At 39.0% G+C, this 13,252-nt stretch overlaps 1 protein-coding gene across 17 annotated transcripts in view; it reads left to right on the top strand.

The window, feature by feature from the left end:
* LDB2 (LIM domain binding 2) overlaps positions 1-13,252 on the top strand; it is a 402,214-nt gene that overhangs the window by 252,814 nt on the left and 136,148 nt on the right. For all 17 annotated transcript variants that reach the window (XM_061469809.1, XM_061469744.1, XM_061469735.1 and 14 more), the window contains one exon: positions 3,348-3,450. In XM_061469809.1, coding sequence (XP_061325793.1) covers positions 3,348-3,450 — 103 coding nt within the window. The remainder of the gene's footprint in view (positions 1-3,347; positions 3,451-13,252) is intronic.

Genomic DNA, 13,252 nt, shown 5'->3' with positions numbered 1-13,252 from the left:
TTACTAAACTTCATCTTCATTTCAGATCATTTCTGCAATCTATCAAAATAATTCTGAATTCCAGTTTTATCCTACAAGATATCTGCATCCTCCCTTGAGCATGGTTTCCTGTACTGACTTTTTACATGAACTCCATTCATCCTCCCAAGTCATTAAGTAAAAATAAAGGAATTTGGAGAAAATGCCATAATCTCAGTTGGCCTTATACTCCAGTTGCAAGATCTATTTTGGTTCAGCAATCACCATCACCGGCAAGTTGAAAAGCTTCGTTTGGCTTGCAGACTCTTAATCATCTAAGTGTGCAAGGTGTAAAGAAGAACCCAGCTTGACTCTCAGATCACACAGGGAACATGTGGGACTGTTAGATGGAGGGGGAGAAAGAACATCCTTGTACTTACAATCTGATTGCATTTGCCAAAGAAATCAGAGTAAGGAAAAAATATTGAAACCCTGGGATTCCATTTACTTGAAGACCCTATTCAGAGTTGAGCCATGCTTCAAATTACAAATAATGCCAGAGGTGGAAGGGATCAGAGGGAATAATAGCAGTTATGGCAGAAGACGTTCTCCTGCTTGGGTAGCTGGCTCCAGCAGCATGGCAGCTTCACTTCTGACCCAACTTGCTGGCTCCCTCTGCCCTTTTCTCTCCTTGGACCCACTCCTTAAGTTTATTTTAAGAAAAAATATTTTTAAAAAATTAAATTTTTTTTTTGTTATGTTTAGGCCATTATTTCAGTGTTTGAACGTGTGAGTGCACTACGTGAAAGGGAGGTTGCCATGGTAATTTCTCATTATTGTTGAATAGAAAAATAATTACTCTGGCAAAATCCCCTGTAACCTGTCAGAGCATAAGTTAAAGATGCCTGGGGGCAGCCTTGCCTTCACCATCCCCTTTTTTGCAGGAAAAAAAAAAAAAAAAGGGTGATTTTATTATCCTCTTTCTCTTTTTTGCAATAACTGGATCCTTTTCCAGCTTGGCTGAGGGACACCTCATTTGGTTTTGTTCACCAGTTGGCTGTGAAAATAGTTGGGCCCACCTGTGACAAGGGTGGAGCAGAGAATTAATCAGCAAAGTGTATACAAGCTTGACAGGATTTATATCATCTATTAAGGTTTGGAGGTTTTTTTTTTGTGGGTAGGGTGTTGCATTTTCTGTTTTTCCTTTTTCCTGACATAGAAGTATGAAAAAGCATAAGATAAAGAGCTTGGACAGTATCCAGACTGTGACAGAGTCTGAGTCTTTCATCTATCCAGGGAGGGAATCCACAGTAATTCCATCTCCACATTTTCCTTGCCTTCAGGCTTCCTGGAAGCAAGAATGAGTGCAAATACACGTGGTTTTGAGGTGAGGCCCTGCACTTTGTCTGCTCTTCTCTATCTTTCCCATGTGCATTTTCATCCCATCTGTGTGATGATCCCCTTTTGTTTCCCATGTCATTGGGTGCTGCAGGAGTAGCTCTAGTGATACTGAGTTAATGAGAGCTGCAAATGCATATGTGATATTGCTTAAATCCTTCCCTCCCTATAACAAGTATGTCCAAAAGATCCAAGTTAAGCGATACAGCAGCCTCTCTTTTGGCAAATGGTAGCTCATAATTCTTTATTGGACAATACATTCTTTTATGAGCTTAGAATGTCACCCCAGGCTCTCCCAGGTGAAGGGTGGGTGTGCAGAGGTGTGTTTCTAGAAGCTGGTTGCTAGGCTCTTGAGCACCTGTGTGTATATATCCTGTACTTGCTGTTGTGGTTACCTGGCTAGTTGATGCAGTGATGTTTGCACGCAGAAACAGTCATCAGATTTACACTAACAAAGAGGAGAGAGCAGCAGCTGTCTGTGGCAACAGATTCCTAAGAGGTGGGGATGGTTTTTGACTGTGTGTGACTGAATTTTGAGCGAGTACCACAGGGCTGGGCTGCACATTGCCCTGACGCTGCTGGGGAGGAGGAGCATTGGCAAGGAAGCCAAGAAATCTCTCAGAGGTCTCTGGTAGGACCTGTCTTTATCGTTTCTCCATTGGACGATTGACAAGAATCAAAGTTGTGAGGCAGGAAGAATATACTGCTCAGCTGTTTGGAATGAAATTCAGTAGTAATGTCTTTAGGAAAAACAGGAACAGAACTAAAAAACTAAGATAGTTATTTCTCTGTGTATATATCATGAGTATGTTAGATGGATATTTTGTCTTAAATTTTTATTTTATCCCAGGTTTTTTTTTCCCAGGTAACAAATGTTTTCTGGCTTAGTTTTATATTGCTCAGGCATTAAGAGGTGCTTGGTGCTCACTACACTGACTGAACCTGACCTTTCACCCTGTAAGGCAGCTGTCATGAGTGGGATGTAACGGTGCTGAGGAGCACAACGGGGGCATCTTCAGAGGTGTATTTCCAGCTTTGTTTCTGATCCTGTATGTTGCAGATGATTCACATCTCAGGGCCTCAAAGCAGTGGATGAGCACCAAACGTTTTAAATACAGCTGTTTAATGTACCCGTAGCTTCTCAATGAAGCAGTTGGTGGATTCTGTTGTCTGACTTCTGCAAAAACCCTTGTGAGCTGGATCACTTGCACAGGCGTTAGACATCAAGGTTTGGGTGCCTGTTGTGGATCACCCAGGTCTGAAAATGCCTGGTTCAATTGTCAAAAGCCACAGACCACCTGTATTGGTATACTGGTATAAGCTTTACATTGTACATTGTATTAATTCTTGCTATATGTATTACTGTACCTCTAAGTATGCACAGTTCATCTTAAAATATTGTCTTCACTTCATGTAACATGAAAAGTAAAGATTTCTCATAACAATTACATTTAAGTAACTACCTGGTATTTAATCAGCCTGCAATGGCATTGTATTTATTTTAAAGGCATTGGAGTGGAATGGCTATTATATTTAATTTCTAAATAACTTTCTTGTCAGCTCATGCTGATAATTGGGTTATGTAGCATTATAGAATTGAGTACGGAGGGGTTTTTTTTCATTATTAGGATCAAGCATTTGAGATACACAGCCCAGAAATAGGGGGCGAAAGTCATAATTGCCATATTTGCAACTGGTTTATAAAACAGTTTTTAACATTTGGAGAAAAACATATGAGTATGAAAGTCATTACATATTTATTGTGTGCTTGCTAAAATGAAAGTTTTTTGTATAATAAACTAAATATTTTAGCTTTTTGCTTAAATTAGAACAAGAACTTTATCTAGGAAAATGAGTTTGAAGTATCATATAGACATCTACACTCCTAAATCACAGGTGAAGAAGCACAAACTGTATCTGAATTTCTTTTACAAAAGATGAACATATTTTCATTTTGCCTCCTGTTAAGTGAATGATCTGTTGCTTCCTAGGATAGTGACAACCTCTGGTGGGATGCCTTTGCAACTGAATTTTTTGAAGATGATGCAACTTTAACGCTTTCATTTTGTTTGGAAGATGGACCAAAGCGATACAGTAAGAGAGATATTTTTTTTATTCTAATTTTAAGCCTGAATTTCTAAACACAGTTACCTGTAAGAAACAGATGCAAACCTGGCAATGAGGAAACCACTTGTTTTTTTTCAGTGACCATCAAGTTCCCTTAAGAAGTGCATGGACTGGGAATCCATTTTTTTTGAGGAATTCCTCTGAATTTTATTACATGAAAAAGTATTTCCTGGTGGAGTAAGGCAAATAATCGAATATGTTATTTGGAATTTTTCTATTAATTTTCTTTGGCTATGCTTGCATTCTACAAACATTTGCAGTGTTGAGTCTTGTGGGCAAAATTGTTTACACAAAGGGAACTTTGTAGCAAATTTTGGTATAAAAAAATGTATATATACCAAAAGCTATAGCCTTGCTGGTTCCATCAGCTCTGTGGATCTGTGGTGTTTGCGCACATTAAGGACTTATCCTGCATATTGTTTGAACAGCAGTGGAAGTCTAAAATACTTTCAATCAAGCACTAAATGGAAGCTTGAATAGAAGTGAAGCAGTGAATAACTCTGATGGCATTGGTATCCATTTCTGAGCAGGAAAAAGGAGTAAAATTTATCAATTTGTTTGAAGTGAATAATTCAGTCAGCTTTAGCACTAAGCAACAGAGAGATAAGTAAACATTGAAAAACTGCATTGCTAATTGTTTCACTCCATTCAGAGTGACCCCTGCTTCATGGTGACAGCTTGTGCTCTCTACTTAGCATTCTGAATCCTGCAAGGTTCTTTTTCATGAGAGTGACTGATTGTTGGTGTATCACTCACATACTCCTAATTCCTTTTATCAATTATCTCAGGTATTTATTTGACAAGTGTTACCTTCTCCTGGAGAAAAAATAACAGCCACTTTGAACGCACGTTCTGGGATTAGTGTTGACAGAATTACAGTTTCTTGCCTTTCAAAGCAAGTGATAACTCTGTAAAGGTCCTCAAATTACAGCCTATAGCAATGCTGGTAACAGCTGATCTGTCCTGATTAGGTTGAGTCAACTTGTCAGATATCAGATTTGCTAGTTGTGTTATCAGTCCAGAAGGCACAGATACATCAGCCAAAAAGCAATTAATGTCCAGTTAGATCAGAAGGAGTTGTGTTTCTGGAAAACAGTGCTGCATATGAAAGAATTTGTCAAAGAGTAAAATATTCCTGTTGTCACAAATGCTTGATAATGGCTGTGCTATCTGTAACTGGATGGTTTGGTACGGGGCAGTACTGTGGTTCTTAGCATTGTTGCTGATAAGCATGATTGAAAGATCAAATTACTGTAGGCATGTTTTTAAAAATGCCTGGTACACAACATATTTTGTCTGGTTTTAATTTCTGACATCTGCACAAACTGTTGTTGCTTCTGGTGTTGTTATTGTCAACATCTAGAATTAAAGTCCAGCATTTAGGGTTCTTTCTGTTTATTTATGTTTCCTTTCCTTCATTAGTAAAAATTTATGTAAGTCTGAACTACAGTATTAGTGATTATTTCTGACGAGCAGTATTCCTATATAGTGATACTCTAAAGAGCATCCTTGAGCTGTTCTAGTCTGGCATTTCCATTGCCATCTGAGCAGGTTTTGAGAGCAGCCTTGTGGGTGCATGTTGTCCAAGTGCCTGCTGAGGGACACCTCCAGCATTGCCTGGGGAAGGTGCAGAGTGGAAGTTGTGTGTTGAGAGCAACCCTTTCTTCCTGCCAGGGAACCTTGTGTCCAAAATGATGTCCAGGAGTTGAGAACAGAGCAGCTTGTTCCCCTTTGGTTGCAAACATAAACAGGAAATTGCTTCTACCTGTAGCAGGTCCTCACTGAGCGCAGAGACCTGATCAAGGTCACTGTTTTGTGGGCCCAACCTCTTTGCATGCTCCATTATGTCTATGGTCTTTGTATCTCCTAAAGACCATTATCTCACCCAGTACCTTTATTCCAAGTAACTGGTGAAATCCTTGGGCAGTGGGCTGGTGGTAGGCCAGAACATAATGAGTGGTGCCAGCACCAAGCACAGAGCTCTAGAAGAGATCAAACTGAAGTGCCTTGTCTCCACTTGCACTATCCCCAGCAAGACACCTGCCTCCTTTCCCACTGTGCAGGCTCTTTACTACATAGTGTGCATTAAAGACATTGCAGCTGGCTGAGAGGAAAGAGACAAATTGTTCTTACTCTTGCAGGCACAAACAGTAATGGAGGCCACCAAGATAAAGCTCCAGAAAAGAGAAATAGGCATCCTTTAAGAAGTCATTTATAGAGTTGAAAGTGATGAAAGATGCTGACCTCTTGCCTTTGCTGCAGGATTCAGCTCAAAATTGCCTGTCTTTGTGTTGCTTCAGCCTCTGAGAGATTTGCTTACATCTTTGACATTGGTTGTGTCTGCCACCTTGTTCTCTTTCCTTTGGGCAATGGTTTCCCTCTTTGGGAAACTAAAATATTTTCTTCTGAAGCAACCAAATTCCAGAAAAAATCTTGTGGGGATATGTGGGGCAAGGACAACTAGTGTTATATTGTCCATGGCCAGAATTTTTCTCTTCCCAGTCCTTTTCCTTTCTTGCTGTCTTGATCTCTCTGGATCTTGCCTTAAGCCACCAGAGATGAGGAGGAGCATGGTGGATCCCAAACCTCTCAGGGGGCTTCCTTTCCATGCTTGCTTTAAACTTTTCCTTTCCATGGGTTTCCTATTGCAGCCTCACCTCTGCCTTCTGTTTTTACCTGGACAGCCAATTCCCACAGCCAATGCAGATACTCAGAGCACATGAATCAGGCATGTAAATCATTGTCTCTGTGTTACAAGGTTTTAAAAAAATAACACTTTTATTTGCCTTCCATTCCTTTAACTTTTAATATACAGTCTTGTCCAAGAAACTGCAAGGATTATAAACTCACTTTGTTTTGTCTTGGAAAACTAAGCTGCTTATTTAATTTCATGGCCCCAGACTGAAGCTTTGTGGAAAACACCAAATATTTTTAGGCCTGCCTTTCACATTACTGTGTTTTACAGTATTCCTCTCTATACTGAGAAAAGTGATTTGCTTCCCTTTGCTACTTTCCCTCTTAAGTCCGTGGTGTTTTTCCTTGTCTGTCAGCTCTGAAACTCTTTATCCTGTAGGGGAAACCAGGTATGGGTGGAGATGAGGATTTGAAGTCACTGGGCTATGTTTACTTCACTTGGCATGAGACAGCACAATGTGCTGATACTCGAGCTAGATTTAAATGTGCCTGCGTATCTATATGGCGCAGCATGTAAAGATACTTATGCCCTGGGAAGAGTAGAGGTCTGTTGGTTCAGTGATCCACCAGTACTAATTAATTTGATTACCATGTTTGTTAGACCTACACCAGTTATCTTTGCAGAACGTTATTCTGCCTTGGATAGATGTGCACTTGAAAGCCCAGCTCAACTTTTGATGCAGAGATTCTCTGTGAGACCTGAGATTGCTGCTGTGCCCATCTCTGCAGCTCTTTTTGTCTTTCTTCAGTATTTTATTTCTGTAGATGTGAGAACTTTACCTTCTGCAGTTCTTTCTCCCTGGTGCAGCATTCCAGAGAAAAGATAGTATCTTCTTTCAAACATCCACTGAAAATGTATGTTTTTCTCTTGCTTGCTTATACCCTTCAGCTATTTTTCGGTCTATTATCTATGAACCCTACTCACGTTATTAAATTCTATGTTGAAATTTAGTTTTAATGAGAAATGCTATGGAAAATACATATTTTAATGAAACAAAGGTGTAAATTATGTGCGTTTTCTATAGTCTGGCTTTTTTGGCTACAGTGAGATAGGGAGAAAGCTCACACATTCCAATGTCTACAGTCAGGGAAAGATTTCCCAAACCAGAGGTGCTACCTGTTTTAAACTGCACTGAATTATATTCAACAGAAGATAAAAGTAAATCCATAAAATTCATTTTACAGTGAAAAAGAAATTTAATTTATTATGCCCTGATTTATTGAGTTAAGTGGTAAATAGGATTTAAAGAAAAGCAAAAAAAAATAATATGCCTAATGGAGCAGATTGTTTTTTTCCTTGTTGTGGATAAAACATTCATTTCCTGTTAAGAGCCTTCATCCCTCTAAAAGAGTAAATACTAGACTCTGATCCATTGTTGCCCAGGTTCTTTGTTTCTTAGAGACAAAATATTTCCCGAACAGATAAGAGAAACAAGTTTGATTGACAGCTCTTAGCAGAGTCTCATCAGCGGCTGTGCTGACAGCCTGGTGGTGCGCACTGTGCTGATGTGGTGGGGAGTGACAGGTGATTGACAGCCCAAGACTGTGGAGACAGGAAAGATGAAGCATGCTCAGTAAGAATAATGTGCAGTGTTTATGCAGCACTGCAGAGAATAGGAGCTAGAAAGTTAACTCTTTCTGAGCGAAGTGACTCTGTAACACGTAATGGATGCACTTACCACTGTGCAGAAAATTAGAGCTTGTCTACATTTCTGTTCACTAAATGCTTTCTGTTCATGGAGGAGCTATATACTGTGAGGAAGCAAAAGCATGAGCTATCACATTTGTAGCTGTGAAAAAATTTCATGTGTGGTAGGTATAATGGAGCCCTCAAAATGGATTTATTTAAGCCTATAGGTGTAGAATGTATTGAGAATTTCAGGCACTTTTTCTGGGTTTCCGTCACCCAATTTTATATGCCATTGCATAATGTTACACAGCAACAAATTTCAGAAGGAACCAGTTGAGCTCTTTCGCTGTGTGTATCCCTAGAAAAATACAGTGATTTCAGTTTTATTGTTGCTCTGAATCTGGAGCTGATAATTGAATATGGATTTTGTGTTATAATTGCTACTGCAGTTTGTGTTTGGAATGTACAATAAAACTATGCCATGCTTTGCATTTTAGGCAATTGTTGTGATTTTTCTCCATTTTGTGCATGAACCCTGCTTGATTTTTCTTAATTTATTGATTTTTTGGATAATTTTGACGATAGAGGTAAAGTTTTCTGGGCAATAGTTTCAGAATACAGTGAACTTTGGGCTAAATGATAAAATCAGCAGCTTTAAAGAGCTTATTGAAGTTTGTCTGTGTGCCTTTAGAATACATTACATAGGTGTATCTTAGATATTACTACTAATTATTTAGTGAATAAAATGTGAGTTAGCTGCAACAGATTCATTCTACCATTCTCCTTGTTTATAACCTGTGCCATACAAGTAACTTTCCAGCCCTTTGTTGGATAACTTCTGCAGGGGTTAATGGTGCAAAGCTACATTTAGTGGTCATTTCTTACAAGCAGGGAACGTAGACTGGAAATAAACAGAGAAAGTTTGCCACATATTACCCACTTGTTTAACCACTGTCACAAAGGTGGTTTCAAGAGGCCGGTGTGCTGCAATGTCACCCCAGGTTTCTGTAAAACTGTTGTGTGGCTTCTCTCACATAACTCGGAGAAAATTAAATTTGCCAAGAGAAACAGACTGTAGTATTTCCAGGAATATGCTCTTTCTTTTTCCTTTCATTTTTTCTTCCCAGAGAAATCCCAGTCATTAAACATGATTTGAGCACTCAGGTTCAACACAGAGTAAGTTGGCCTAGCTTAGGCAGACAGATTATTCTGTGTAACTGCTTGGTCTTCACCTTTATATACCACTCTTCTAGTCTTGTTTTTTTCTTGGCAGTACTTTAGAGTTTAATTTCTGAACATACATGAAAATTTCATTAAAATCATGCCTAACAGGTCTACATGTGCCTGTGGATCACCACTAGCGCCTCTGCTCCACAGTTTCTGATAGAGAATTATTTCTTAAAAATGGTGTTTTAAGGAATTCTCAGTCCATTTTACAAATGTTTTAGCAAAACTGTATAATAGTAATTTTTATTAAGAATATAAGCAATGCACTAGTAAGTCAAATGAATTACAGGTGTCTAAGTGTATTACACCTATGCACTTTATCACCCAAACTTCTGTAAGCTCATCAAAGAATAAAATGAGATTTGTTTGATAAGACCTATTTTACATAAACCCATGTTGACTGGCATTAATTACATCTCTTTCACTTCAATCTTCATCAATTAAATCCTGTATAATTTTTTGTCACTATTTTGTCTGGATTGATATCAAGGGTCAGTACTGGGACCAGTATTATTTAATATATTCATCAACGATTTAGATGAGGGAATTGAGTGTACTATCAGCAAGTTTGCTGATGACACTAAGCTGGGAGGAGTGGCTGACACGCCAGAAGGCTGTGCTGCCATCCAGCCAGACCTGGACAGGCTGGAGAGTTGGGCAGGGAATAACTTGATGAAATATAACAAGGGAAAGTGTAGAGTCCTGCATCTGGGCAGGAACAACCCCAGGTTCCAGTATAGGTTGGGGAACGACCTGTTAGAGAGCAGTGCAGGGGAGAGGGACCTGGGGGTCCTAGTGGACGACAGGATGACCATGAGCCAACACTGTGCCCTTGTGGCCAAGAAGGCCAATGGCATCCTGGGGTGTATTAGAAGGGGGGTGGTTAGTAGGTCGAGAGAGGTCCTCCTTCCCTCTACTCTGCCCTGGTGAGACCCCATCTGGAATATTGTGTCCAGTTCTGGGCCCCTCAGTTCAAGAAGGACAGGGACCTGCTGGAGAGAGTCCAGTGCAGGGCAACTAAGATGATTAAGGGAGTGGAGCATCTCCCTTATGAGGAAACACTGAGGGAGCTGGGTCTCTATAGTTTGGAGAAGAGGAGACTGAGGGGTGACCTTATTCGTGTATATGACTATAGAAAAGGGGAGTGTCACGAGGATGGAGCCAGGCTCTACTCAGTGGCAAACAATGATAGGACAAGGGGTAATGGGTACAAACTGGAACACAAGAGGTTCCACTTAAACTTGAGAAGAAACTTCTCAGTGAGGGTGACGGAACACTGGAACAGGCTGCCCAGGGAGGTTGTGGAGTCTCCTTCCCTGGAGACATTCAAAACTCGCCTGGACACATTCCTGTGTAACATTATCTAGGTGTTCCTGCTCTGGCAGGGGGATTGGACTAGATGATCTTTTGAGGTCCCTTCCAATCTCTAGCATACTGTGATACTGTGATACTGTATTATGTTGCAGTTACCTGACTGTATAGTGCCCCTTCTTAAATAGCAACACAACAGTAGTGTGGGTTTTTTAATTCCCTCAGTAGTTATTTTTAATTATTATTTTATAACACCAGATAGAAATGTGCAAAAGAAACTCTTAGAACACCTAATTTTAAAACACTCAGATAGTTTTTAAGATCCTTCTTAGCTGCTGATGGACTAAGAAGCATTCTCATCTCAAGATCAACATTCTTTCCAAAGTAGGACAAAAGTATGTATCGATGTTAACAAATTTTCTGTTTCTAAAATAAATTAAAGCTAATTAAATTTTGAATAATACTCAAGGTCCTGCTTTTTTCCTTTAGCCATACATACAGTCATGGATTGTTCACTGCAGTCTTTCAGCACCTCATTCTAATATTTTCTATTTCATAATGTGTTTTTCCAGATTGTTTTTCCTTTTTTTCTCCCTGCTTTTCATACTGTATTCATCATAATTATCATAGGGTTTTCCTTCTAATTACTGCCTTTTTTTTTCTACTGACTATTTTTTGCCAAAGTTGTCCTCTTTCTCGCATTGTAGTTGTAGCTTTTGGATATTTTATCAAATCTTTTTAACAGTTTCTTAATTTTCATGCAGTTTTTATCCATACTTTGTCTCAGTCAGTTGCTTTGGTGAATTCAGTATTTTGAAGCACCAGCTGTATCTCTCCTACTGATTGGGATTGCCTTTTCTTTGTCTGTACTGAATGCATATTTTGGATGGCATTTGTACAGAAACATGTGGTCTGATTGGAGAATGCCTGGAGGGAAGCAAAAGTTTTTGAAATAAGACTTACTCAGAAAAAATGAAAGAATTTGAGTTGCTGTATCTATAGAAGAGAAGATATGGGAAAAAGGAGAAGGGAAAATGGGACATAATAACAAGACCTATCAAGAAAAGGCATGTGGTCTGTTTTCTTATCCATGATGAGCAGAAGATGCTGGCCTTAAATTGCAGTAGAAAAGTACATTGAGGGGTTAGTTCCTGCTGATAATAAAAATGAGGTGCCAGAACAGATTCCCTGGGGAGTCTGTGGAGCCTCCTCCAGCCAAGGGGCTGTGTTTGACCTGCATCTCTGACTCCCTGGAGTCACTGGTCCCAAAGCAAGTGCCAGCTTTCAGCCCCCTGTTCAGTTCAGTCTCAGCCATCATAACAAGTTCCAGAATGACTTTCTTATCTTGGCTGCTAAACTTTGTGTGAGAAAAACCACCCTACTGTTCTCATCTTTAACAACATGAATAATGTTTTTGTAATACTACTGGCTATGTAAGACTTCCTACGCAAATCTCCCACTGATTTCTTCAGAAAATGCATTTTTCTTTTTCCCATATTACTGACAGGTGCTGAAAGAATAATTCCTTTAAGTTCCTGATTTGCAATTAGCAGGTATGAATTAGACCTTCACCTCTGCCTGCTGCTGACTTGTTACTTAGCATGATGTTCCTGTACTTCTGAGTGATTGATAAAGGACTACTTCACTGTAAAGTGCCACCCATGTGCCACATGTATGTCCATTCACATATGTACACACATGACCTCGGTTAGGTACTCCAGGACAAGGTTTATTAATCAATGTTCTATCAATCTCTTTTTCAAATATCTGACAAATAAATAGAAGGTTTTAGGTATCTTACAAATGGGTATCTCAAGTCTCTTCTGCTTGTTACTAAGTAAATTATACAAATCAATGTTGCACACCTATGTCTGTAAAGTGGCAGTTGGTAAAAGGGTTACTAAAGTCCTAATGTGAATATTGCACAATTATATATAGCCTCTAATTGCAATGGACACTGAAATCCCAGTCAATCAGATTGATTCTACTGCTGTATAAACAGATTAAGTGATAAGTCCTCTTTGGAGAAATCGTAATATAGGACATGATACATTACAGGAGTCTAGGATCCATTCAGAGAGCAGTGAGAATAAAGGCAAAATTAATATTAAGACAGTCACAGTGATTTACGGGGTTTTTGCCTCCCCAGTACAAATAATCCCTTTGTTGTGGTTGGCTTTGGTTCACCCATTTGGTCCAAAATATGCAGAGTTCAGTTCTTTCTCTCTGCTGGAGACAGTGTTAATAAAATGCAGTTGATCCCTGCAAAATAATGAAAATCAATAGCTTTTTTTGCAACAGAATATTAAACAACTTTTCACTATTACAAACTCACAGTAAATTATCTCTTTCTTTGCATAGAGTGGTGGCAGTTGGGAAGAACTGGTCAGTACTTTTTTTGTTCTGCTAAGTAACTGGCAGGCAGATCAGTGTTAGGTTTCAAATGGCTTCAGTGCATTAAATACAGATCATAAAGATTATTTTTTTTTAATGAGAAATAAAATGCTGCTATGCTCTTTATTATGTTTTTATATAAAATTGAAACTATTCAGTTGTTATTACTTCAACTTTCAAAATTATCAGGTGATTTTTGAGATTGTCAGTTAATACGTGTTATGTTCTTGCAGAAGAATGTTCTAACATACTTTACAGAGTTCCTGTAAGAAACAAGACTTAGTCTGAATATCCATCCAAACCTAAATTTATGTGTATCTTTCCCTTAGTAGTCAGGGAATATTTTTCTTCTTCATTTTTCGTTTTATTTCTTTTCTTCATTACACTTATGTTGTTTCTTTTTCAGAAGTGAAACACCCCACTCTATGAATGACCTAAGCGATACCATAAAAAACTGGAAACTGTGGCAGAGCGTATTTTCATGTTGTCATCTGATTTCTAGACCAAACAGGC

Source organism: Pezoporus flaviventris, unplaced genomic scaffold, assembly GCF_033815535.1.
Source record: "Pezoporus flaviventris isolate CSIRO_AGI_PZ_B2104156 unplaced genomic scaffold, CSIRO_AGI_Pfla_v1 ptg000002l, whole genome shotgun sequence".
NCBI lineage: Eukaryota > Metazoa > Chordata > Aves > Psittaciformes > Psittacidae > Pezoporus > Pezoporus flaviventris.
Note: the sequence above shows the minus strand (reverse complement) of the source record. Positions and strands in the feature narration are given on the sequence as shown.